Below are 24,052 nucleotides of genomic sequence, written 5' to 3' on the forward strand. Positions count from 1 at the left end.
CCCCACACCCCCTCACCTCTGCCACCCCACACCACTACCACCACTGCCACTACCACTACCACCTACACCACCACCACCACCACCACCACCACCACCTCTGTGGATAGCCCTTTGGATCATTTGGATCAGTCTCACAGACTTTAGAAAAAAGATAATTTTTTAAAACCAGAATGTTTTGACAGTTTAAATTTTACTTAGTTCATGCTAGGGAGTACTAGTCAGGATTGTTCTACATCTAGAAGTTGAGAAGTGATACACAGAGTTGAGGTATTCCACAAACAGACTTGGCATTGATGCAGTGAGGGAAGGTTGGAAGGTTTTAGGCCTTTGTAAGGGTTAAGATGGTATAAGTGATGCCATGTTTCATGCATATGAGTTGAAATACTGAGAAGCCACGTTTTTTTAGATGAGATTCAGAAATACTCCCAGGCTGGCAGGAAGCAAAGATGCTTTTGGAGGGCGTGTTGGCATTGGTGATGTAACTGGCTCCCAGGGCCCAGCAGAGTGCTGCACTACCATGGGGAGGGCCAGGTTGTTGGTCAGCACTGTCTTTTTACACAGAATATCAAGTCCGTTAAAGATGTCAGGATTTTGTATCAGAGAAGACATACGGGACTCCGATAAGATTGATGGTTAGAGCTGTGTAATTCTGAGTACCACAAATAGAAGTATACCACAAAAAGAGCTCACATTCTCTTTGTGTGTATGTAGAGCATATATAAGAATTGATTATGTCACAGATGAATGGTTCCAAAGAGCTGTAATTTTCTAAAACAAAGTATTATTTCCACATTTTTTGTTTCTCTATATGAAATATTTATTTAATAACAGGCAGCATTTATTGAGTTTTTCACTATGTGACTTACCTAATGTGGTTTACATAATACTTATATATAAGATAAAGTAATGACTAGTGTTCTTCCTATTTAAAAAATGAAGAAACACAAAGATGCAGTGGTCCTCGTCCAGAGTCACACAGCTAGTAAGTGGCCAAGGTTGATTTCAAAACCCCAGTGGTTTGACTGCACTTAACTTATTATTCTCAATCTTGCTTCTGTGTATTAGAACATTATGTACAAATAAGGTGAATATTAATCCATACTTCATTACAAATTAAAGTGTGAAAAGATCCAAGATTTTTCTTAATTTTCTCATTTCATCAAAAGTCAGCCAAACCATTTCTCCGTACCAGCATGGGTATGTGGATGACATTAAGAATGTTAATTAAGGCAAATGCAATAAATGCCAAAAAGGAGATACTGTATTTACAAAACAGTAAAATTACAAGCCAACAACAAAAACATGAAAAAAGAAAAAACCTGAACCACTCAGAAGCTAAAAATCTGTGTTATAAATAACTCTTAGTCAGAAAGGAAACTGAAACTTCACAATTGCTAATGACTTAGCAAACAGTGTCAATAAATAACAGCAGCAATCACACTTTAGAGTCAAGAAATTCATGACCTTTAAGGCAAATAATGTACATGCAGCATGTATCTCCAGCAGCTGGAAAACCAAGATTAAATGAGCCAACAAAGGTGGGGGAAAGAATAAAAGACAGACAAAATATTAAACAAAAACAGTCACAAATCATGTCATCATCCAAAGCTCATCCCTGTGTGCATTTGGATCTTGTCCTCCTCACCTTTTGGTGAGTGTGTGCATGTGCACACAGTAGTTTCTGTTTGCTTTTTAGTTAATTCACAGTTGTACATGTGGCATCTTTCCCTTACACAGTGTGAACTTTTGCCATCAAAGTGTGTATCCTTTAAGCAAAGCATTAGCGTTTGCAACTTCATTTCAGTATCAAGAAGTGCTAGGGAAGGGCTGGTGGAGTGGCTCAAGTGGTAGAGTGCCTGCTTAGCAAGCGTGAAGCCTAGTACTACCAAAAAAATAGTTCCAAAAGATAAGAATTCCAAATCTGTAGGTAAATGAATTAAGCACACACAATTTTGACATCGAAGCTTTAAGTTATTTTAAGACATGGATGCCCCACTCTTTAACTTCATTTCTTTTCTTTTCTTCTCAGGACAATTTTCCTAGTGCTACTCTTTTCTCAATATGCCAGAAATGTTAAGTTTCCTCTCCCAATTTATAAATCCAAGAAAGGGTGGACTGCATACAAGTTACAGCTTTTCAAGATGTTCCCTGTGAGTATTGATGTCTTTTTCTGACAATATTGCCTTTGTTTCATAGGTAAGATATTTAGGTAAAGGGAAGGTTATAAGCAGCCCCTCCTGGGGCAACTATGTCTATGGTGACGTTGGGGTAGCTAGCACCCCGGTCATCATGACTTTAAGGTTTAGAAACCATTTAAGGTTCCAGTTCCGAAACCTTAGTAGTTTCGGAATGGAGCAAATCCTTTTAGTAGTACCAAAGAAAGAGGGTTCAGTCTTTGGGACTGAGATTTGACTCCACGTGGCCTCTGCCGGGCACTGTGTCCTTTCTTACTTTACTAGCCAGACTTTGGAATGTCAGAGTGACTTAACCTGCATAGAATTGCTTTCAGTGCAATTCCATTCAAGGAGGAGGTCTGTAGACTACTGACTGTAGTGGGTTGTGGAGGGTGGAAGGGTGTTTTTGGCCAACAACTATTAGCTCTGTTACCTGACAAAGCTTCTCCCTTTGACCACCTCAGATAATCCTGGCCATCCTTGTGTCCTGGCTGTTGTGCTTCATCTTCACAGTGACCGATGTCTTCCCTCCTGACAGCACAAAGTACGGCTTCTATGCACGCACCAATGCCAGGCAGGGTGTGCTTCTGGTAGCCCCGTGGTTTAAGGTTCCATATCCATGTAAGTATCTAGGTGGCCAGAGGGCTCGAGGAGGGTAGGAGGGTCCAATCTGGAGGGATCAGGACTAGGCAGAAGGCTCTGTAACATGAAAGCCTTCTTTGTCCCAGAATGTCCCCTAAAGTTCTGGCCATTACAGGATTAGACAGCACAAAAGAAAGGCCTTGTCCCTAGAGGGCAGCCTGCAACACACAGACACTAACCAGTTCCCTTCTCAGGTTAACTGCTTTCCTCTCTGGGCTCTGCTAGGATGAAATCCTGGACAAGGAGTTTCTCACCAAGTTTGAGCTCTGATGGCCAGGATTTGAGGGCAGCTGTTGAGAAAGGAAGGCATGAAGCCGCTCAGTACCAAAGTGAGCTGCCAAAATGAGAAAGCTTGCGTAGGAGAGGCTTGGAGATTAGCAAGCAAACTGCTCATGTGTGATGGGGTTTATATAAGCTTTTAATCAGTGGCCGTAATCATTTTAGTTTGGTCACAGCTGCAGAGGTAAATTGATATTCACAAGTAGCCGGAAGATGGATCTTAAGTTTTAATTTGAGTGTTGGGTGACTCAGGGGGCAGAGAATATGATCTCCAGCTGAGATATCTCCTGGAATCACATGTAGCATTTTCTAGATCCCCTCCCACCCCAAAAGTAAACCTCATGAGTTCAGTGGTTGTTACATGCTTGGCGGTTGTATTGTGATGGCTTTATTCCCAGCATTTTGGGGTTTTACTAGAATTGAAGCCTGAGCTGAGTTAGGTTGAGCCAATTTATACCTCTGTTCAACTATCTTATTTTCGTATTCTTTAAGGACAAGGAGAAAAAGCAAGAAAAGCCAAGAATATTAAGGGTGGGTCAAAGATGACTTCTCTAAGAATGTTGAATGATGACAGTGTTGGCGGTTGTCCCTAACTCTTGATACAGTTACAAAAACTTTAAAAAGTGTAGTCTTTCTAAAATAACATTCTCATCAGATCACATGGGGTCTGAGTGTATATTTTTGTATACCTATCCTGTTTCCACAAAAGAATGTGCACGGTACCTAAACGTAACAGTAATCCAGGATAAAATGAAATTGCCAGCCACTTAATGAGGCAGTCACGAGGCAGCATAGGAGGATAGGTGGGAGGAAACTGCCACAGCACATGCAGGTGGCCTGTTCCTGTACAGCCAGCTTCCTGGATGAGTATCAATAGGAACATGGGGTGGGCTGCTGTTCCTGTGTCAGGACCAGAGGAACTCCCCAGGGCCCTCGTGAGGCCCACACACAAGATGCTGTCACTTAGTGGATAGGGTGCCTGGTGTCACTGTGGCAGTGAGTCATTAGGACAATGTTTAGCTGCAGAGAGCCAGTGGGGTGCCAGAGCTCCCCGGATAAAAAGCCACCTCCAGAAACTTAGTCTTGTGCACTCTCCAGTGCTTTGCCTTAACCCAGAGTAGTTTGCAAATATCAGGAGCATGTTCCTCAACTTTTAGAATGGTAAGAATTTCCTAGATTGGCCTTTTTTTTTTTTTTTTGGCACGGTATTGGGGTTTGAACTCAGGGCCTACACTTTGAGCCACTCCACCAGCCCTTTTTTGTGATGGGTTTTTTTTCAAGATAGGGTCTTGCAACTAATTGCCCATGCTGGTTTTGAACCTCAGTCCTCATGATCTCTGCCTCCTGAATAGCTAAGATTGTAGGCATGAGCTGGATTGGCTTTTAATAAACAGATTTCTGATCCAAAATGTCAACAGTGCCAAGACTGAAAAAAAAAACCACCTGTCATAAAGTAAAAACCAAAGCAAAAGTTCTACGGCTTTCAGACAGAAGGCTGGAAGCCATCAAGGTGTGTGTATGCATAAAGGGATTAAAAATTAAGATTATAAATTTAAAATGTGGACATAAAGATTTTAGAAAATCAGAATTAAGGGCTTCAGGAAAAAGTAAAAAAAAAAAAACGACAACAGTAAAAGTAAAGAGACTGAGAAAATACAAAGCACTTTCTGAAAGAATAGCACAGGTTGAATATTTCTTTTTCCAAAATGCCTGGCCCACAAGTATTTTGGATATAGATTTTTTTTTTAATTTTGGAAATGTGCATATACATAATGAAATAACTTATGGGTAGAGCCTAAGTTTTAATCACAAAGTTCATTTGTATTTTATATATACCTTGTACACGTAGTCTGAAGGTAATTTTATACACTGTTTTTTAGTACACCTACATTTTGACTGCAACAGATCCTATGACGTCAGGTTTAGAATTTTCCATTTGTGGCATCATGTCAGTTCTCAAGAGGTACAGATTTTAGAGCATTTCAGACTTTTGGATTAAGAATTTTCAACTTGTAAATGTTAGAATGAAATAGGAATCTCCCCTCAAAATCAAGATACAAAATGTTACAACAGTAACAGCTTAAAGGGTCATTTTGAAAACTTCAAAGATGACCTGATAAAGAAAATCCCTGAACCAACCTGTGAGGAGGTGTTGGCCAAGCATATTGGCCATGCTGCTGCCTGGGAACTACCTTTACTCCTGGCCCCAGCGGCCTCTGCCTTCTCTGACTGTTCCCATAGGGTAGAGCAGTTGTACCCTCACACTCAGGAATGATCTGCAAATCTTACCTTATGTGTCATTTTTCTCTTCCTAAGCTTGTGGTTGCTCCCTGTTAAATGCCACAAAAATGCCAAACCCTTCTGGGTGGCTTGTTATGCCCTTCTGTGCCCTATGCATGCTGGGCACCAGCTCATTCTGCATACACTCCCCATCCTTCAAGGGACACTCTATTCCCATGTCCTCCTCATTTCCTTCCCTGGACAAGGACTGACTGCTTCATGTACACTTGGCTTACCTTCATTTGAACTTGAACTATCACCCTCTTTCTCATTCTCTTGGAATGTTCTGTTCCCCGAGCTATAGGGTTGGCTCCCACCCAAGAGACTGAGTTTTATCCATGTTCCTTTCCCACTGTGCTTTATCTTCGGTGGGAGTAGTATACGTAATGGTTCAGGGAAACCATGCTAAAATATTTTTTTTTAATATACTAAAAATTATACTAAATATAATTTTTTTAATATACTAAAAAATATACTAAAATATTTTTTTTAATATACTATTAAAAAAAAACTTAATGAAGAATTATGCAAATTCAGACACTGTGATGGAACTTTTTGCTTTTTTTTTTAATAAAATTATTTTCCATAACATGCTCTAAGGTTTACTCAGGGGGAAAAATGTACTAGTATAGCAGAAGATTGTCTGTATCTTTACTGTTGGGAATTAGATTACCTGGTGACTTTTCATTTGATGCATTATTTTGTCCCATGCTCTCTACAGCAGTGTAATAAATCCCTTTTGTAGAGATTTCAATTTCAACAGAGCAGGGTGTGTTAAGTTGTGACTTAGTAGACACTGAACATGACTTTGAAGCAGGAACAGGAACATCTGCCTCTCCCAGCCAAGGGACTTCTTTTCTTAAATAAAGATGTCAAGATCAGTCCTCACTGGACCCTGACTCAGTAACTTTCCCAGACATCTGGTACAGTGATGGTTTCTATGAGAATCCAAGCAGATCTTGCAGGGTCCCCTGAGGTCTTACAGTTTTTTCTTTCCCTATACTGAACCCATCTTTTTCGGTTGTCTTCCTTCCTCAGTTCAGTGGGGACTGCCCACCGTCTCTGCGGCCGGTGTCATCGGCATGCTTAGTGCCGTAGTTGCCAGTATCATTGAGTCCATCGGTGACTACTATGCCTGCGCCAGGCTTTCCTGCGCCCCACCACCTCCTATCCATGCAATAAACAGGTACGTCCCCGAGAAGGCCAGTTCTTCATCCACTCATAACCTTGGAAGAGAAAATTAAGGGTTTCAACATGAAGGCCACCAAGCAGCAGGCCTATTTATTGGCTGTGTATCTTTGGACAAGAACAAACCACTGCCTTCATTTGCCTTGATTGTTCCCATCTGTAACAGAAAATGGACGTCCTAGCCTTCCTTCCTCCTGGTCTCTCAGACACTGTCTGTGAGACCACTGTAACCCTGAAACTCGCCAAAACAAATGACAGGCCTTGCCCTTGTTCTTTGCTTGGTTTTGTGACATTTTTAATATATATTTACTTTGACTTTCTGTTGTCTTGCTTTCCCAACTGTTCTTTTTGTTTTTCATGTAAATTCAAAATTTAGACTTGTCATGATTTACAAGGTTATTTCTGAGTTGCAAAAGTCTGTCTTTCTCACATTCTTTCTTGGCATGAGGACACTTTTCTCTTGCATCTGCAGGAGAAGGCTTAGCAGCAGACAGGTCTGTCAGATAGATGCAGTTCAACTGTATTTAAGAGGAGTTGCTGTATAATCTACTCACATTTACACCTCATAGAAATAGTGATAGGAAGAATAGTAAATGAAACCTGAAGAATCGAGAGGTTTGTGAGCTGTGGGGTTTGCACCCTCAAAACACTTGGACTTTACTTTCTGGAAGTTAGTAGAGAATTAACCCTAAGGAGGCTGCAGAGAGAAGAAAATAGCCCAGACCATCCCCAGTTTCCCTGCCAGTTGCTGCCCCTCTGGAATGAATTGTGTGGACAAGCTTGATGGGCTTGTTCTTCCATGACCTGCACGGGTTCTGTCCGGTAGTTTTCTATCCTGATTTTTGCATCTTTCTCTAATGAAGCTGTTGCAGAAGATGAAACTACTCATGTGTTGACTTTTTAAAAAGTTTCATTGTCTATAGAATTACAAAACATAACATTTCCTTCCTAATGAAACTCCATTTTAATAGTAAAGAATCAAATCAGTGTGTTTCACTTCAGTGGACGGCTCATGTTTGCCTTAGATCTCAACAGGTGCCTTTATTTTCTGGCTAAGGAAATGATTTCAAAACACCTGTGTTTAATGTGCAGTTTTGAGAGAGTCTTCTCAGAATTGATGAGCATGGGGAGGTGGGGTCCCAGTGGAATGCTGGTTCTGCTTCAGCAGGTCCAGGTTGGGGCCTGAGATTCTGCATTTCTAAACCCCTCTCCTCCCCAAGAGGCATAGAAGCTATAGTTCTGTAGGCCACACTTGTGGATGTAAATATTTAGAGCCTGTTTCAATGTTTCCCCCATTGAATGAATGGTTTTCTTTCCCCCATTTCTTTACATTTTAGGGGGATTTTCGTGGAAGGTCTCTCCTGTGTTCTCGATGGCATATTTGGTACTGGGAATGGCTCTACTTCATCTAGTCCCAACATTGGAGTTTTGGGAATTACAAAGGTACAAATATTTTCCTAATTAAATGGTTGGGTCTTTCCAAGAATTTATCTGTTTCTCTGATTGATCTGACCTCCCATTCTTACCATCTTCCTCTCCATCTCCTTTTTCCCTTTTGATGAATTTTTGGAATGCCCATTTGGAGGTCTCTTCCCCCTTGGCTGGCCTGAGTAGGGAAGCATTCAGGTGCTGTCATTGCTTCTTGCAATCTGCAAATATTAACTACTGACCTGTGCCAGTCTCCTGTTCTAGGTGCTTTGGGGTACATCAATGAATAGAAAAATAGGGGTTTAATGATTAATATGGGAGGGAAAACATAGGGCAAGGGAGGGGGCCAGGAAAGGGTGATTAAGTGTTAAAACAGGGTGGTCAAGCCAGGCCCCACTGAGAAGGTGACCTGAGTGAGAAAGAAGCCTGCTGATGTTCTGGGAATGGAAGGTCAGCACAGAATCTAGTGGAGGAGGGGACAGAAAATAAGGACAGTGCTATTTGACAGGACCACGAGGACCAGGTCACACAGGCCTTGTTGGCAGCCACAGACACTGAGAAGGGGATACCATAGGGAGCAACTCGATCTGATCTTTTAAGGGTCACTTTGGTACCTGTGATGGGAGCAGACTGCGGAGTGGATAAAAACGAGTGGTTAATTCAGGGGATGCCCCTCACTACAGAAAACCATCTGTCTCACATTAAAGAAATAAGTTTTCAAACCTCCATAGCAGAATCCTCTTTCAAATGAAATCTGTGGAGTCATAGTGAATCTTCTGGAGCAGAAGCCTCGGTTTTAGTTCCACCCACTTGACCTTCCTCCCCACTCTACACCACCCTAGACACAGACTCCCAGCTTCGTTAAGAAGGAGCCTGCTTCAGGGTCTTTCAACTTTATTACAGGTAATTAAACTTTGTATCCCAGTTGCCTTAGGCCAAACAGTATTCTTTGCCAAGAGCAACTCTAAGGCCATTGGATGCTATGTAACTGAAGACTGTTAAAGCTCACTGCCTATCCTGAATGGCTGGCATGAGTCACGGGTCTCCTCACCTGAGAACTTGGGGTGAGATCTGGAAGCCTTCTAGACCTGTTTGATCTCTGCAAAATTAGGCAGGATTAGACATGGATTTCCAAAGAAATCTTCCCTCCCACTCTGCAAGATTCTATAACCAGGTGACAAGAAACCCAATACTAAGTTTGATCTTGATTACAAATCCAGGTGAGAGGAAGCATGGGGATGGGTATATACCTGCATTGTTTATTGATTTTCCTCTTAAGTTGGCAGGGGTGGGCCAGAACTCAGCTTCCTGTGTTCTCATGGCCCCACCTGCTGCCTGTTAACTCCCAGTGCATGGCATACAAGGGAGGGCTGCTTGATGGGCACTTCCTCCTGTGCCAATCCTGGGGCCTTTTGCTGCCCGTGGTAAGAAGCAAGTGTCCAGTCCAGAAGCTGAGGGAAGGGTCTAATGGGCGTAGATGGGAATAAGTCAGGTCACTTCTGAGCTAGAATAGGATAGAGAACTTTACAGTTCCATATCTAGGTCCATGCCATTGAATACAGTAATCAGTAGCCATGAGCCTATAGACATAAACTGGTTCCAAAGACAGTCATAAAATTGCTATAGATAGATGGGTCACTTGGGAGGAAAACAGTTAACAAGCTACCTCTTTCCTATACCCCTTTAAAGCACATCACATAACTAAGTTCACTGGAGGGAGTAAGCAAGGTACTTTCTATAGCCTGCCCATACCTAGGTGGTTTGCGGAATAATTATCTTTATTAAAATTTGAATGGCGCCAGCTTTTTCTGTAGGACAAAAAAATGGTGCCAGCACTTTTTAATGAACTAATTGATGTTGCTCTGAATCCCTTTGGACCCAGCCATTGGCGACACTTCCCCAGACAAAGATGGCATCCAGTCAAAGTCCATGTGTCAGCCTTGGAGTCACGTTACCTGACTTGATCCCAGGAGAAAAAGGGTTATAGTCGTGGTCAAGTCCATCTGGGTCTGCCTGGGAATAAGGAGGTGGGACTGTAGCAGAAATGTCTGTGTGGCCCTAGCCTTGCAGCCAGTTGTAAAGCCCCTTCACACACACACAGGAGAGAAGAGGCAGGAGTTCTACACTTGTCCTGTCCCTTGTCCAGCTGAAGGAGTTGGGACAATCTTCTTTGGAACAGGCTTTTCTGCCTCTGAAATCCTGCATTTCCAAATCTAGATCTGTGCTGTCTAGTATGGTAGTCAGTAGCTTTTTGTGTCTTTGTAAGTTTAAGTTCAAGTTAAAAATTCAAGCATCTCATGTGGCTTGATGGCTGACAGTGGAAAACACAGGTGAAGAGTGTTTCCATTATCTAGTGAACTGTACTGGACAGTGCTGGCTGAGCCACTGGATCCAGGGTGCACACGAGGAAGGTGGTCTTCATCTCTCCCTTAGGATCTGCCTCCATTTCCTGCAGCTCTGTTATTTGCTATCCTTCATGCAATTACTACATTCTGTGTACATGGAATTGCTAACCTGTTTTACCAGAGTGGAGGTTACCTGCTTCTGAGCGTGGTCCAAGTGTCTGTCCTACAGACATGGGCAGTATGACACAATGTGAGGGTAATGGCTTTGGATTCCAGCCCAGGCTCCATTACTTTCCCTCAATGTGGCCATGGGCAAATTATATCACCTTCCTGGTCACCATACCCATGTCTATAAAGGTAGCTTGCAAGGTGGTAGAATTAATCACTTGATTTACCTGGTAAGTATACTATGATTATTGGCCCTTGATTTATTTCTAATAATGGAGTGAAAACAGTCTCCCTGGATGTAGTATCTCTTAGGTGGTGTTCAAGGAAGGTCATTTCTCTTCGATGCACTCCACAGTGTTGAGGACTTGGAAAGTCATAACACAGGGTTTGACTTTTTGTGTGTGTGTGTGTGTGTGTGTGTGTGTTGTACTGGAGTTTGAATTCAGGGCCTTACTCTTGCATAGGCAGGCTCTCTACCACTTGAATCACTCCACCAGTTCATTTTTGGGTTAGGTATTTTTGAGATAGAGTCCTCAAGAACTATTTGCCCAGGGCTGGCTCTGAAACATGATCCTTCTGATACCTGCCTTCTAGGTAGCTAGGAATTATAGGTGTGACCAACAACAGTGCTCAGTTTAGTGTTGAATTTTTTTTTTAAATTTTTATTGTTTTACTATTCATATGTGCATACAATGCTTGGGTCATTTCTCCCCCCTGCCCCCACCCCCTCCCTTACCACCCACTCCACCCCCTCCCTCTCCCCCCCATCCCCTCTGTACCCGGCAGAAACTATTTTGCCCTCAGTGTTGAATTGTTAATGGTCCTATAGGCAGAGCTGTTGCAGTTCAGGTTAGAAGGTCAGAGGCAGTTGTGAGGAGGTTCCAGGGAATGGGCAGTATGAGATGGCACAAGGACCTTACGGAAGCAGGCTCCAGGAAGACAGGGATTCTAGGGCCATGTGGAGGGGGGACGCATATATAGGCACTCAGGAAATGTTCACTGAACAGAAGAGTGGGCTTAGTTGCTGCTTGTTTTTTGACTGTGTGAAAAGCAGACCAGCCTTCCATGTATGGTTTTCATACAAACTATTGTTGTAGGTGTCCCTGGACCAGCCTGGCCCCACACTCCTGGCAGGGCTGCCCAGCCCTGCCGGGGAACTTCTCACAGGCAGCTCTTCTCTGCCTGGCAGCTCTTCCTCCAGTGAATTCTTGCTTGGTCCTCAAGACCATCTCCAGTAACCCTCCCAACCTAGATTTTCTCTTTTCTGCCACTGGTTCCCAAACAGCAGAGCAATGTCATTATTTGATCACAAGCTTGTGGCTTATTCATCTTTGTATCTATCTGTGATGACACAATAGAGCCTTAAAAAAGTTTACTGAAAAATGAGCCACTTTCAGATGAAAGACTTCTTTGTCGTGTAATTGTAGCCAAACATAAGTGATTTTTGCTTAGTCCATCAGTTTGATCTTTCCTGCTACTTGCTTGCTCTTCATGGTGTGGGGAGGGACTGGATCAGGACTGTGGGATCTAGAAGTCTGCTGGGACTGACTCTTCATTCACACAGTGAAAGACAGGCTCTATTGCTCACCTTGCTGACTCCGGATCCCTGGAGCTTTTGGGAGCTTTAGACCAGCACTGTTCAGAACAGTTAACCATGACCTACTACCACCAGCTGTATGCCAGGGGGCACTCAGAGTGTGGCCAGTGCACAGGAGGAATTGAATTTAAAATTTTGTTTCATTCTAATTAAATTTAGGTAATTTGTCTTATATATATATATATTATATGTGTGTGTGTGTGTGTGTGTCTGTGTGTCTGTGTGTCTGTGTACACGTGTGTGTGTGTGTGTGTGTGTGTGTGTGTGTGTGTATGAAGTCATATATAAAATCCTGTGGAAATTTCCCCAAACATTTCTGGAACCTTCTTTACCTGGTTCATGTCTTCAGGGTGTAGTCCAGGATAAGGCAGAAAAAGTAGGGGCCAACAGTGTAAAATTCTTGAGCCAGATGCCAGCTCTTTCTCCTGCTATCTGAATGACAGCAGGTTAGATGGAAGCTTCTAGAAGGCAGAGGTTAGGTTTCACAGGAGGTAAGCCCCCCAACACAGTGGAGCCAGGACACAGGGCAAGGGAGCTCAGTAGCAGGTATTGGGAAGAACCTGAGAAGTGGGTTTTATTTTCCCAAATCAGTGTGTTGGAAAGGCTATTCTATGACAGTAAGCGGAGGAAGGGCCCAAGGCAGCAAGCCCAGGTAGGAAGCTGTCAAATAGCTCTGTGCTGGCCAGGCTCCATTCAGACTACTTCAGGTTTGTCATTCAATTCCTAAAGCAAAACCAAGAGTCTGATCTGCAATAGAGTAAGGATCCTGAGAGCCAGGGAGGCTGACTGGCCTGGTCATACAGTCAGAGGTGAGACTAGTGCATGGACCAGCAGCTGGGCTTGTCAGTTCTGCACTCTTTGGCTCCTGCATCGTACCACCTCTTTTTTTTTTTTTTTCTTGCAGTCCTGGGACTTGAACTCAGGGCCTCACTTGTTAGGCAGGCACTCTACCACTTGAGCCACTCACTTTACCAACCTTATTTTTGTGTTGGATATTTTTGAGATAGGGTCTCATGAACTATTTAGACAGGCTGGCTTAGAACCATGATCCTCCTGATCTCTGCCTCCCATGTAGCTAGGATTATAGACATGAGCCACCAGCATCCGGCACAGCACTGCCTTCTACAGGCAAGACATCATAAGAAGAGGTGGTTCCAGAAATGTTTGGCGGGGTGGTGGTGGTGGGTAATATCTGACTTAGCAGGAAATTTAGGGAAGATAGAATCAAGGTCTAAGGACTTTTGGCGAGTTGACCTGGTAAAGGGTGGTTTGCGGAACCTGGAAGAGAAACAATGGCGGAATATACCCTTAGCATCTGAGACCCCAGAGGGTCATCTCAGCCAGTTTCCTTGCCACCTGAGCACAGGTGACATCATCCAGAGCATGGAGAAGCAAAGGCCAATCCCTGACCCCTGATCCTTGGGACCACCTACCCACAGTTAAGATACGATGAGTTAGAGGAAGGTTGAGAGGATGGCAGGGGTGGGGGAGACGACTCTACTTGATTTGTCTGTGTAGTAATTTATACTAATTGAGTATTGAGAGATTAAATGAGGAACCTAGACTCTACCCAAGGACTCAGTCCTCCTGGGCCCTGGGAGGCTGGGCTGGAGGACAGTAGGTGAGCTGGTGTCTGCTTCTGGTGTGTCCACAGGTTGGCAGCCGCCGGGTGATCCAGTACGGTGCCGCCCTCATGCTGGGCCTGGGCATGATCGGCAAGTTCAGCGCCCTCTTCGCGTCCCTCCCAGACCCTGTGCTCGGAGCCCTCTTCTGCACACTCTTTGGTAAGCATCCACCTTGTTATCGGCCTTCCCCACAAGCACCTTTCTTCACATCGGCCAGTTCATAATGGGGATTGGGGTTTTTTGCCAATTCCCTTCAGTAAGATTAATGCTAATAAATTTCTGATTTAAAATATGAAAGGTTATATATTCAAAAAATAAAGGCCTATAGCCACTCTCTTGAGTCAAATTTAAAGATAAGACCTGCAATAAGAAAAGTTATACCACGATAATTAAGATTAAATCTAGTGTCTTTAATAAGAATTTCTAATTGACTTAATTTAAATATCTTCCTCTGTGAATGGGCTATTTAAACTTGTCCATTTCCACCATGGGACTCTGGATTTGATCTCTGTTTTATTCAGTTATCAGGGACATTGACCAAACATTTTGTGGGTTTCCCAGTTTAATTGGAATGTGCCTATAGAGGTGTTGTCAGCATCCTTCATCATCTACTCAATTTAAAGAAAATGTTGTGTGATGCTTATGCTGAGGGTTGGTGGACAGAGACAAGGTGGTCACATTCCAGCCCCATACCTTCCCTTTTCCTGCCACTGGTGTTCTCCCAGCTGGTTTTTGGTGGACAGAGAAGGGACACCAGGAAGTCTGTCCTCATCTGCTGGGAATAACCTGTCACCATGCTGCACGCAAACTCACTGAAACATGTCATCTGGTGTTTTTTTCCCTAGGAATGATTACAGCAGTTGGGCTCTCTAACCTACAGTTCATTGACTTGAATTCTTCCCGGAACCTTTTTGTGCTTGGATTCTCAATCTTCTTCGGGCTCGTCCTTCCAAGTTACCTCAGACAGAACCCTCTAGTTACAGGTAGGGGAAACAGGCCTTGAAGCTGCAGTGGGAAAGTTGGAACCTCAGCCAGCTCTTCCCAGTGGAGGAGAACTTGGTAGCCGCAGGCCTCCTGTCGTTGAACCTGGTAGCCGCAGGCCTCCTGTCGTTGAACCTTCATCTCTGCATCTCTTCTGGATCTCACTCTGTAGTAGCTTCTCTGGAGGCCCCAGGGCCTCCTACACATACTGGCCATGTGCATAAGAGTTGATGTGGTTGTCAGGATTTTTCACTGGGGCTCTCTCCTTTGGGAATAATGCCTCTGTAAAACCTTTTGATTTCTCAGAATAATGCCATATTTAGATGTATAATTTCTTGCTGGGCATGATAGTCCATCCATATCTGTAATCCTAGCACTCAAGAGACAGAGACAGAAGAAACATGCATTTCAAGCTAGCCTGGGCTACATAAGCAAGACCCTAGCTCAAAAAACAAAATGTACACAAGAAAATGTATAATTTTTTAAAATCAACTTTGTAGACTTTTTATATTGAAATTGTAGGTATTTTCAATTAAAGATTACCTATTTAGCGCCTACTTTTTATTTAAAAAAAATACCTTGATGTCAAGGAGAGTGAACAAAGGAGAAAGCAACCATATTTTATTGTTGCAAGTGTACAATTGAGGACTTTTTTTTTTTTTTTTGGTGGTACTGGGGTTTTGAACTCAAAATTATCCAACCACTACCCCCTATCTGATTTCTAAAACATGTCTTCATTCCAAAATAAACTCCATATTCTTAACCACTAAATCTCCCTTCCTCTGCTTCCAATCTGCTTTCTGTCTCTACAGACTTAACCTACAGCAATATATGGCCTTTTGTGTCTATTTTCTTTCAGTTAGCATAGTAGTTTCAAGATTCTTCTACATTGGTAGTATATTTTAGAAGTCTATTTTTGGAGGTTAGGATTAGGGTTTAAAGTCAGAGCTTCACGCTTGCAAAGCAGATGCTGTACCACTTGAGCCACACCTCCAGTCCATTTTGCTGTGGTTATTTTGGAGATGGAGGTCTTACAAACTGTTTGCCCAGACTGGCCTCAAGCTGCGATCCTCCCAATCTCAACCTCCCAAGTAGTTAGGATAACAGGTGTGAGCTACTGGTGCCTGGCACTTGGGGCCATTTTAAATAGCACAGTCACCAACAGAAAGCACAAAATGTGACATACATAGTTTTAAATAGGCTGCCAAAACGGGCACTTACTAACAGTGAGAGCCAAAACCCAAAGACAGTCACCTTGTTTGACATCATCTGGGAATTTGTGTGTTGGGCAGCTCCAAATTTTCACTATTCTCTGCATGCCCATGAGTAACTGAAAGTGCCAAGGGTATTTATTTGGGGTTTACAGATTAATCTTAGTGCCATTCACAGAAATGGAATCAGTGAGTAATGTTTGGTTGATACTTTTTTTCAGTTCTTCTGGGTCATATGGTAACTGTGCTTAGCTTTTTGAGGAACTGCCAGACTGTTTTCTTTGGTGACTGTGTCATTTTGTCATCTCATTGACTATCGTGAGGGTTCATATTTCTACACATCCTCACCAGCACTTATTTTTTGTTGAAGTGTTTTACACTTTAAAGTATCACATTCATGGAGGACAGCTTCATGAATCCAGTTGCTCCTAATTAAAAGCAGCTAGACTATAATTAGCAGCCAAGGATGCTCAAAACCCTGGGCTTCAGAAGCCACAAATATTTTTGTTATTTTATTATTCATTTTATAATTTTTTTCAGCCTTACAATGCCAGTCTTTTATTTAGATTTTTTCTTTAATCTGCAGACAACACCCCAGTTGTTTCATAGTTTGTTCTAGGGTAAATGTCATTCCGTTAGAGTCATCGTCTAGGCACCACTGTCAGAAATTTTTCTCGTGGAGATTTTGTATTATTATTGAAAGTATTCATAGTTTAAAACATTACTGGGCAAAAAAATTATCTACACATACACGATTGAGACATTTATATTTTCACACGTTGCATTGACTGGCAGAATTGTGCCCACCCCACTTTTCCTTTCTGAGTCAAGGGAAAGCCTATCCTGGCTCCGGCAATAACTCTTTTGATGGTTCTGTTCTATTTCTAGGCATAACAGGAGTCGATCAAGTGTTGAATGTCCTTCTCACAACTGCAATGTTTGTAGGAGGTTGTGTGGCTTTTATTTTGGACAACACCATCCCAGGTAATGTGATGTGTATCAAACATGATTATGACATATGTTAGTTACTTTTTGCCAAATAAAAATGAGAAGCAGAACCTGGGTTCACTGGCAGACACCTATATCTCCAGCTACTTGGGGGGCTGAGGAGGATCTTTTGAGCCCAGGATTGTGAGGCCATCCTGGGCAACATAGCGAGACCTCCAGCTGTCATAGCTCTTATTGATGGGTGCATTCCGTAGTGAGCAATGGGTGATGGACTAGGTGGGATGTGACCCATCTTGGAACCTTCCCAGTTTCTTAGAGGCAAATGCTGTTGTAAAGTGCTGCTTCAAGGAGGGATGATGCAGTTCTTTCTTCCTGAGTGACTACCCCTGAGCTCCCCAGAAGTCTTATGGTTGAAGCATTTTGAAGGTGAGCTTGTTTTAAGGGGAAAATCTTAAAAGACTTGGTGGTACGCACCTATAATCCCAGCACTTCGGAGGCAGCAGGAGAAGAATCTCAAGATCAAGAGCAGCCTGAGGTACATAGTAAGACCTTGTCTTTAAAAAAAAAAAAAATCTTAGTAAACAACTCAAGCTCAAGAATTACTCTGTCTCCCCCCTTCCCCCACCCCACACACTGAAATGAGCTGAGTGTACAGTGATTGGCTGATGGAGGCATTGTGTGCTATCATAAAGACTGAATTTATTTTGCAGACTCAAATCAGCTTTTCACTTTTTGCATCATAGTTGAGACCAGATTTGGGGGAAGGGGTGGTGAGATAGAAGGCTGGACAACCAGTTAGGAGAACAATACCGTGACCCAGGAAAGCAGTAATATGGCCTGGGCTCTGCCTCAGCAGTGAAAGTTGAGAATGTGGGTCATGTGAAAGGTCAGGGAGGGCATAACGATGTCAAGAGGTGACTTGAATGTAGAAGAAGAGGGGCAAGGAAGGATTAAGGATTCTGGGGCTTCTGGTTTGGGCATTTGGAGAACAGAGCACCTTCAGCTTCTCAGGTGTTCTTTGCCATCACTCAGGCAGGTTTGATCTGTCAACTCTCATTCTTCATAGAACTGGTAAACTAAATAGTTTGTTCTGTTGTGTTGTGCTTGGTTTGTGCGTGACAGGTACTCCAGAGGAAAGAGGAATCAGGAAATGGAAGAAGGGCGTGAGCAAAGGCAGCAAGTCTCTTGATGGCATGGAATCCTACAATTTGCCATTTGGCATGAACATTATTAAAAAATACAAATGCTTCAGCTACCTACCCATCAGCCCAACCTTTGCAGGCTACACATGGAAAGGCTTCGGGAAGGGTGAGAACAGTCGGAGTTCAGATGAAGACTCGCAGGCCACAGTATAGCCTTAGCTGTGCCCTGTGGCCCAGCCACAGTGAGGCATGTATCTGTAGTTCCTTGCTGAGTAACAAGAAGTAAAATATATGTTTGTATATCTACATTTACATTCTGCATCCCAGAGCTAAGACAGGTTACGTCACTCTTCTGTTGTGGGCGGTGATTGTGTCTAAATATGGTGTCTCACCTGTTTCCTTATTTAAGCCCCGATCCTTTGCCCTCTGAGAGTGTCCATTGCTGGCCATGGTCACTGAACTTGAGATTCCAGTCCTCCCACAGGAGTACTTCTTTTCAATCCCTTCCCATCACCCATGCCAGCTTTCCTACAAGCCACCTCCAGGATGAAGGCCTATTTTCTCTTCTCTTGACCTCAGCCTGTGCCTACAGAGGCTGTCTTTGGCCAAGGGGCACCAGTGTCCTCACATTGTCACAACTCCCTGGTCCAGTGTATTCTGTTGTTCCTGATACTTCTGTAGGAAGCTATTGACCTAACTGGAAACAGTGGCATGGCTGCCATGTGCCCAGTTGTGGGCATGTGTGAAGTCTGTGCAGATACTGTTGAATAGAATTCTGTTAGGGGCTAAAAGGGAAGGGAAAGGACTTGAGTCGGGATTCTCAGTTGTTCTTTTCCCTGCCTCCTTGGCCCCATCTGGGCCAGCACATTTCACACTGACCTCTTTTAGTGGCAGAGACGCCCTGTTTAGCATTTATCACTACTGGCTGGTGTGATGGGTATAGAGTGCCACACAGAGGCACCAGTCAGATAAGGCTATGGGTGTCTTGGCTCTGTTGTCATGTAGATTTATTGTTATGCGCGTCTATAATTACAAGGTTTTATTCAAACTATTTAATGTTACTGACTATAGCAGATTTTCCAAATCAGTGTTTTTCATATGGTCCTCTTCCCTTGCACCCCATCACTCATCCCCCCACTCCCCACCTCCATTAAGAAAAGAACCAGCATTTGTAAAGCTGTGGATGCCATCAGGGAAGCTCGTTGTAATGGCTTTTGAAGGCTAGTAACCATTGTTGTGGTTGTGTTTTGTATTGCTTGATACCATGAAAGTGTAAATACTGTAATGCCTAATCTATTTATCAAAACTGACTACTGGACCAGAGCCCAGAAACTGTGGGTCAGGTGACATGTGAATTTGTTTTGTGGAGAAGGGAAGTTGGGACAGGTAACAAACAGAGCCGCCCTGTTGGATGGTCCATCATCTTGATAGATTTTTCTCCCATTCTTCTGTTCAAAGTCATTTCTGGCAGGTACAGCTTAAAGAGTCTTTGCTGGGGTTACCATGTGGCATGCCAGTGGATCTTGATTTTGCAGAAGGGAAAGGAAGATTCCTTCGCTAAACACTCCCTTTAATTTGTTGCAGAGGATGGTAAGAAAAACAGCTAACAGGTGCTGTTAAGAGTTCTATCTTACAACACTAAATTCTTCCTGACAAAGTGGCTTCTACTGAATTTGGTTCAAAGGTTTCAGCCAAAGGAAAAGCCTAAGACATAACATACTGACCTTGCTTCATGAGGTTGTGCCTTTCTTAAATGGCTTTTGACCTGCCTAAACTTCAGGCGGCAGTGGGTGTTCCTGTCTGCCCCAGCAGGACATGGTTCTCAGCAGCCTTGTGTCCACAGGGTGCATTTCCTGTGCCCTGGCTCCCAGGCTGTCTCAACTTCACCAACTTTTCAGGTCTTTGTTTCTACACCCTTGACTCCTGGAAGTTTTGGGTTTCAAAATCACCTCAGAGCCACTCATTGTTTTGCCAAAATCTTACTGCAGATTAAGTAAAGAACTTAGATTCTAAATTACATTTAAGTTTTGTATGTTTTCTTTTAAATGTGTATTCAGTGCACAGTTACTTTAGAAATACACTAGTCAAGTTTCCATCCCTCTAACCTTGGTAAGCCCTTCAGACTGACAGTTCTCCTGCACTATGATTGCTCTCAGTTCCTTCTATATGAATTAATTTCTCTACTCTGAAAAATGGAGAAAACTGCTAAATGTCCCAGAGATCTGTAGGATTCTAGCTCTTGGGTGAGCGGAAAGAACACGTTTCCAAATAAAAAGCATCAGAACTGCTGGCCATGGTGGCACACGCCTGTTATCCTGGTACTTGGGAAACAGAGGCAGGAGAATCATGAGTTTGTAGCCAGCCTGGACTATGAAAACCTGTTTCAAAAAGAAGCATCAGAACCATTAATACTTTAGGCTCAACTTCCTGTCAGCTAATGTGACTGGGTATCTTCCCTTCTGAGAGTTCTCACTAGTGTGTGGGCCTCAGGTATCTAGAAACCCTCTTCCTTTGAACCCTTCCTTGGCCAGATTTTACTGTGAGGACCCCCCACCTCCCATTGTAAATGGGTTTTTGCCCTTCATGTTCCATTGGAACCAACTGTTGATATTTCTGTCCAAGGAGGGGGAAGGGACAGGAGGAGGAAGGAAAAAGAGCAGCCTGACCAGATGCCGTCACTGAACTGGGTACTTTTCACCCAGTCTTGAGCAGTTGGAGTCCCCGATCACGAACCCATCTTGCACATGAAACACATACTTGCACAAGCCATTGTAGGAAGGTCTCCCTGCTGCAGAATAGAAGTCCGTAATTGAAAGCAAAACGACGTATACGTATCTTCTGGAGCTCAAGCACACACCTGAAGGGGAGGCTTTGGGGAGGTACGGTCGGTGCCTGATACACTTCCTGTTCGAGTTGTTGGCCTGCATTGCTGGGGCTGTGTGCTACCCTGCTTGTTTTGCCAAGAGACTACCATAAGATACTTGGTGAATGTCCCTGTGGACATTCCATTTCACAGTGACCACATACTCACCATCTCTCCCTGCCTTGCCCCGAAGTTTGGAAAGCATTTGTGTCGATGGTAGAGAGCAGAAAGCGTTAACAAAGACAGGAGGTGTTGCCAGGTTCCTAGTAGGGAAGACCCTACTGGTTAGATGATTGTCATTCTCACTAGGGAGTTAAACTTAGATTCATGGATACATTTATCTTCAGAATCTTTCTTAAGAGGGTTTCTAGTATTAACTTTTGGTTTCTTGGGATTGATTCAGACAAGAGAAGTGGCTCTATGAGGCCAGCTGGAACAAAGCACCATGAATCTCAATGGTTTCCCATTTCATGGTAACAAATTCACATACAGGATTTGCTTTATACTGCAGAGTACTGACTTTCATGATGACAACTTGGTTTATGCATGAATATTGCAGTATTTCCATATAGTAAAATAACATTTCTGCCCAGGATAATAGTCACAGTTTTCCAGGGAGGGAATGATATAATTTTCATGACAATGTCATGTGCCGATAGAATTTCTCCATTGATGAATCTCTAGTATGTGTGTATACTTTATTTACCCATACGTATATTTTAAGACCATGAGCTAAGTTGTTAATTCTTTCATTCATGTCCCTACTGAGATACTGATCCTAGCAACTTAGACTTAAAATTGGCCAGTCTGATCTTCGGTAATATCAGTGCCACAGGAGTGGCCGGGCCCAGACAGAAGGTGAGTGAGGAGCAGTGGCAGAAGCTTCATTGTAGACCCAGCTGGCGGGGGAGAAGCAGCATCGTGCAGGTAGCTGTACTTAGGCTGTGCATTTGGCTACAGCACCTGGCCTGGTGTCACTGGATGCCACGGTGCACACCCAGACACTCCCACTGCACAGATTAGTGCACAGCTCCTACACCTAAAGGTCACAGAGCTTCTGTCTCTAGGGAACTGCCCCTTCAGAGAAGAGGCCAGGGTTCCACATGCTGCATGTTATCCTCCATCCCTTAAGATTTGGACACAGAGAATAGGATATCTCCCACCTCCACTCCTGCAGACAGAACCTCAGTGGTACAAGAAGGCCGCCCATTTGTGTTCTGCTACCACTCATGGATTCCCAAAGCATATTAGCACCAGGGGTCCTTTTCAGCAGCCTCTTGAACATTCCCGTCCTTTCAGGTTGTTGATTGTGCCTCGCCGTCACGTCACCCCAACATCCCACGTCCTTAGAATTGCTGTATGTGTTTCCTGGCACTTAGGGTATCTGACTGACAGTTCACATAAATACCCTTTTCTTTTTGTTCCTTACCACCTTTGTTTGACATATTAATAAAATTTCTGACTGTTCTGCAGACAGTGGAGATGCCTCTGTTTTCCTTGCGTTTTTGTGACTGACCTTGCCCTATGAACCTTTCTGGGGTTTTGTCTGTTTTTATTTTTATTTGCATACTGAGGGTATTTGGGGTGGGGTTGTTTTTTGAGATGTGTAATTCTTTTATGGAGTTTTTAAAAAGAATTTTCATATTGTTTTTCTAACATGGCTTCATTAAACGTTTAAGTATTTTAAAAATATGTAATATTTGGACCAGATGTTGTGAATAATAGTAGAGACAAAACTATTTTATTCTGTATTTTTAAAACTGTTCCGTATGAATAAAAGCTCTCCTGGACGCCGTGTTGCTGTTCACATGCCTCCTTCTTTGGCCGGTCTCCAAGAACATTGTCATTCATTAAGAGTCGTCACCTAGGGAGGGAGACCAGCAAATGAAAAACCCAGTTTACAGCAAGTTCACAGACTTTCTCGTTGTCAGGCGCTTGGAAGGATGAATAGTGAAACCTGGAGGGCAAGTGCAGTGGTCCTCTCTCCAGAAACAGTGCTGGGACCAGGATAGAAGAGTGAATTCTTCTTTGACAAAGGAAGGCACTGGATTTGGAGGGAGACAGGGAAGTGAAATTGAGTCCATTATTACAGAAGATACATCTGAAGGCCAAGTTGTGGGTGGCAGAAAAGAGCCAAGAGCAGCTTTTGAGCGTGACAAGGCCCCATTAGGTGGCCTGGTGTGGGAGGGGTTGGGGATATATGAGTGGATCTAGAGGTGCTAGGTGTACTTTTCAATTTAGAGCAAACTTAGACAATGCCATTCCCATCTCCATCCCTGGTTCTTTGGCAGTTTGGGACATTAGTGACCACTGCACAGTTCTGGGCCATACAGCCTGGTTCCATGTCAAGTATTGGATTTAGGAACCACTTCTGAGGAATCCAGAAGATATTTACCTTAAGATAGATACATGCAAAAAATATTTGTAAGTTATTTTTTAAAATAAAAGAATACCCATGTTCTCATCCCACTCTTGGACCACACACTAGGCAGTACTTCAGAACCCTGTACTCTCTGGACCTCCTCCCAGGTCAACTCCATGCCTCTCCAAGAGAGAACTGCTGGTTTGAATTTTGTGCTTTTTCCTTTCCCTGTTTCCCTAATTTTGCCTTATATCTGTATCCCTAAACGATTTTCTATTTACTTTGCACGTTTTTGAGCATTATGTAAAAGAAAGAACATAGTATGTGTACTGTCACGTTTCACTCAGTGTTAGGAAATCTTTTCATGTTGACACATCTCTTTAATGTAGCTCATTGCTGGGTGGTAAAATTTAAAATGAACAAAGAGCATTCTGGAAACTTCAGAAAGAATGAGCAGCTCCAAAGCCCAAAGAGCTGGGATCCAGTGTACATCAGATTCTTCAGCAGTAGTAACCTCTGTGGAGCTATACTTTTTAAGGAGTGAAGGAAACGGCTTATTTGTTGTTGTCGTAATTGTGTGTGTGTGTGTATGTGTGTGTGTTGTTTTTTGACATGAGCTCACTATGGCTTGCTTCTACTTCTCCTGTCTCAGCCTGGAGGGATAATGTGTGCACCTCCACACAGGGCAGGAAAAGAATTTTGAACTTAGATTTTTATGTCTAACAACTGTCTAGCTGCTTTTGGATGAAGTACTTATACATGAAGAGAAATTGTAGGCGATAACCAAGGGACATTTGAGAGATAAATAGCTTGATAAGC

The 24,052-nt window shown here is 43.2% G+C and overlaps 1 protein-coding gene and 1 long non-coding RNA gene across 9 annotated transcripts in view; one reads left to right on the forward strand and one right to left on the reverse strand.

Moving 5' to 3' along the window:
- Slc23a2 (solute carrier family 23 member 2) overlaps nt 1-22,666 on the forward strand; it is a 105,186-nt gene extending 82,520 nt beyond the window's left edge. For all 8 annotated transcript variants that reach the window (XM_074074391.1, XM_074074392.1, XM_074074389.1 and 5 more), the window contains 8 exons: nt 2,030-2,150; nt 2,639-2,795; nt 6,414-6,561; nt 7,901-8,006; nt 13,756-13,885; nt 14,572-14,709; nt 16,807-16,902; nt 17,989-22,666. In XM_074074391.1, the coding sequence (XP_073930492.1) occupies nt 2,030-2,150; nt 2,639-2,795; nt 6,414-6,561; nt 7,901-8,006; nt 13,756-13,885; nt 14,572-14,709; nt 16,807-16,902; nt 17,989-18,221 (1,129 nt within the window). In that variant the 3' untranslated portion in view covers nt 18,222-22,666. The remainder of the gene's footprint in view (nt 1-2,029; nt 2,151-2,638; nt 2,796-6,413; nt 6,562-7,900; nt 8,007-13,755; nt 13,886-14,571; nt 14,710-16,806; nt 16,903-17,988) is intronic.
- LOC141423377 (uncharacterized) overlaps nt 22,634-24,052 on the reverse strand; it is a 29,258-nt gene continuing 27,839 nt past the window's right edge. The window contains exon 4 of the long non-coding RNA XR_012448182.1: nt 22,634-22,735. This is a non-coding gene — a long non-coding RNA (uncharacterized lncRNA). The remainder of the gene's footprint in view (nt 22,736-24,052) is intronic.

The sequence above is a fragment of the Castor canadensis genome, chromosome 5 (assembly GCF_047511655.1).
Source record: "Castor canadensis chromosome 5, mCasCan1.hap1v2, whole genome shotgun sequence".
NCBI lineage: Eukaryota > Metazoa > Chordata > Mammalia > Rodentia > Castoridae > Castor > Castor canadensis.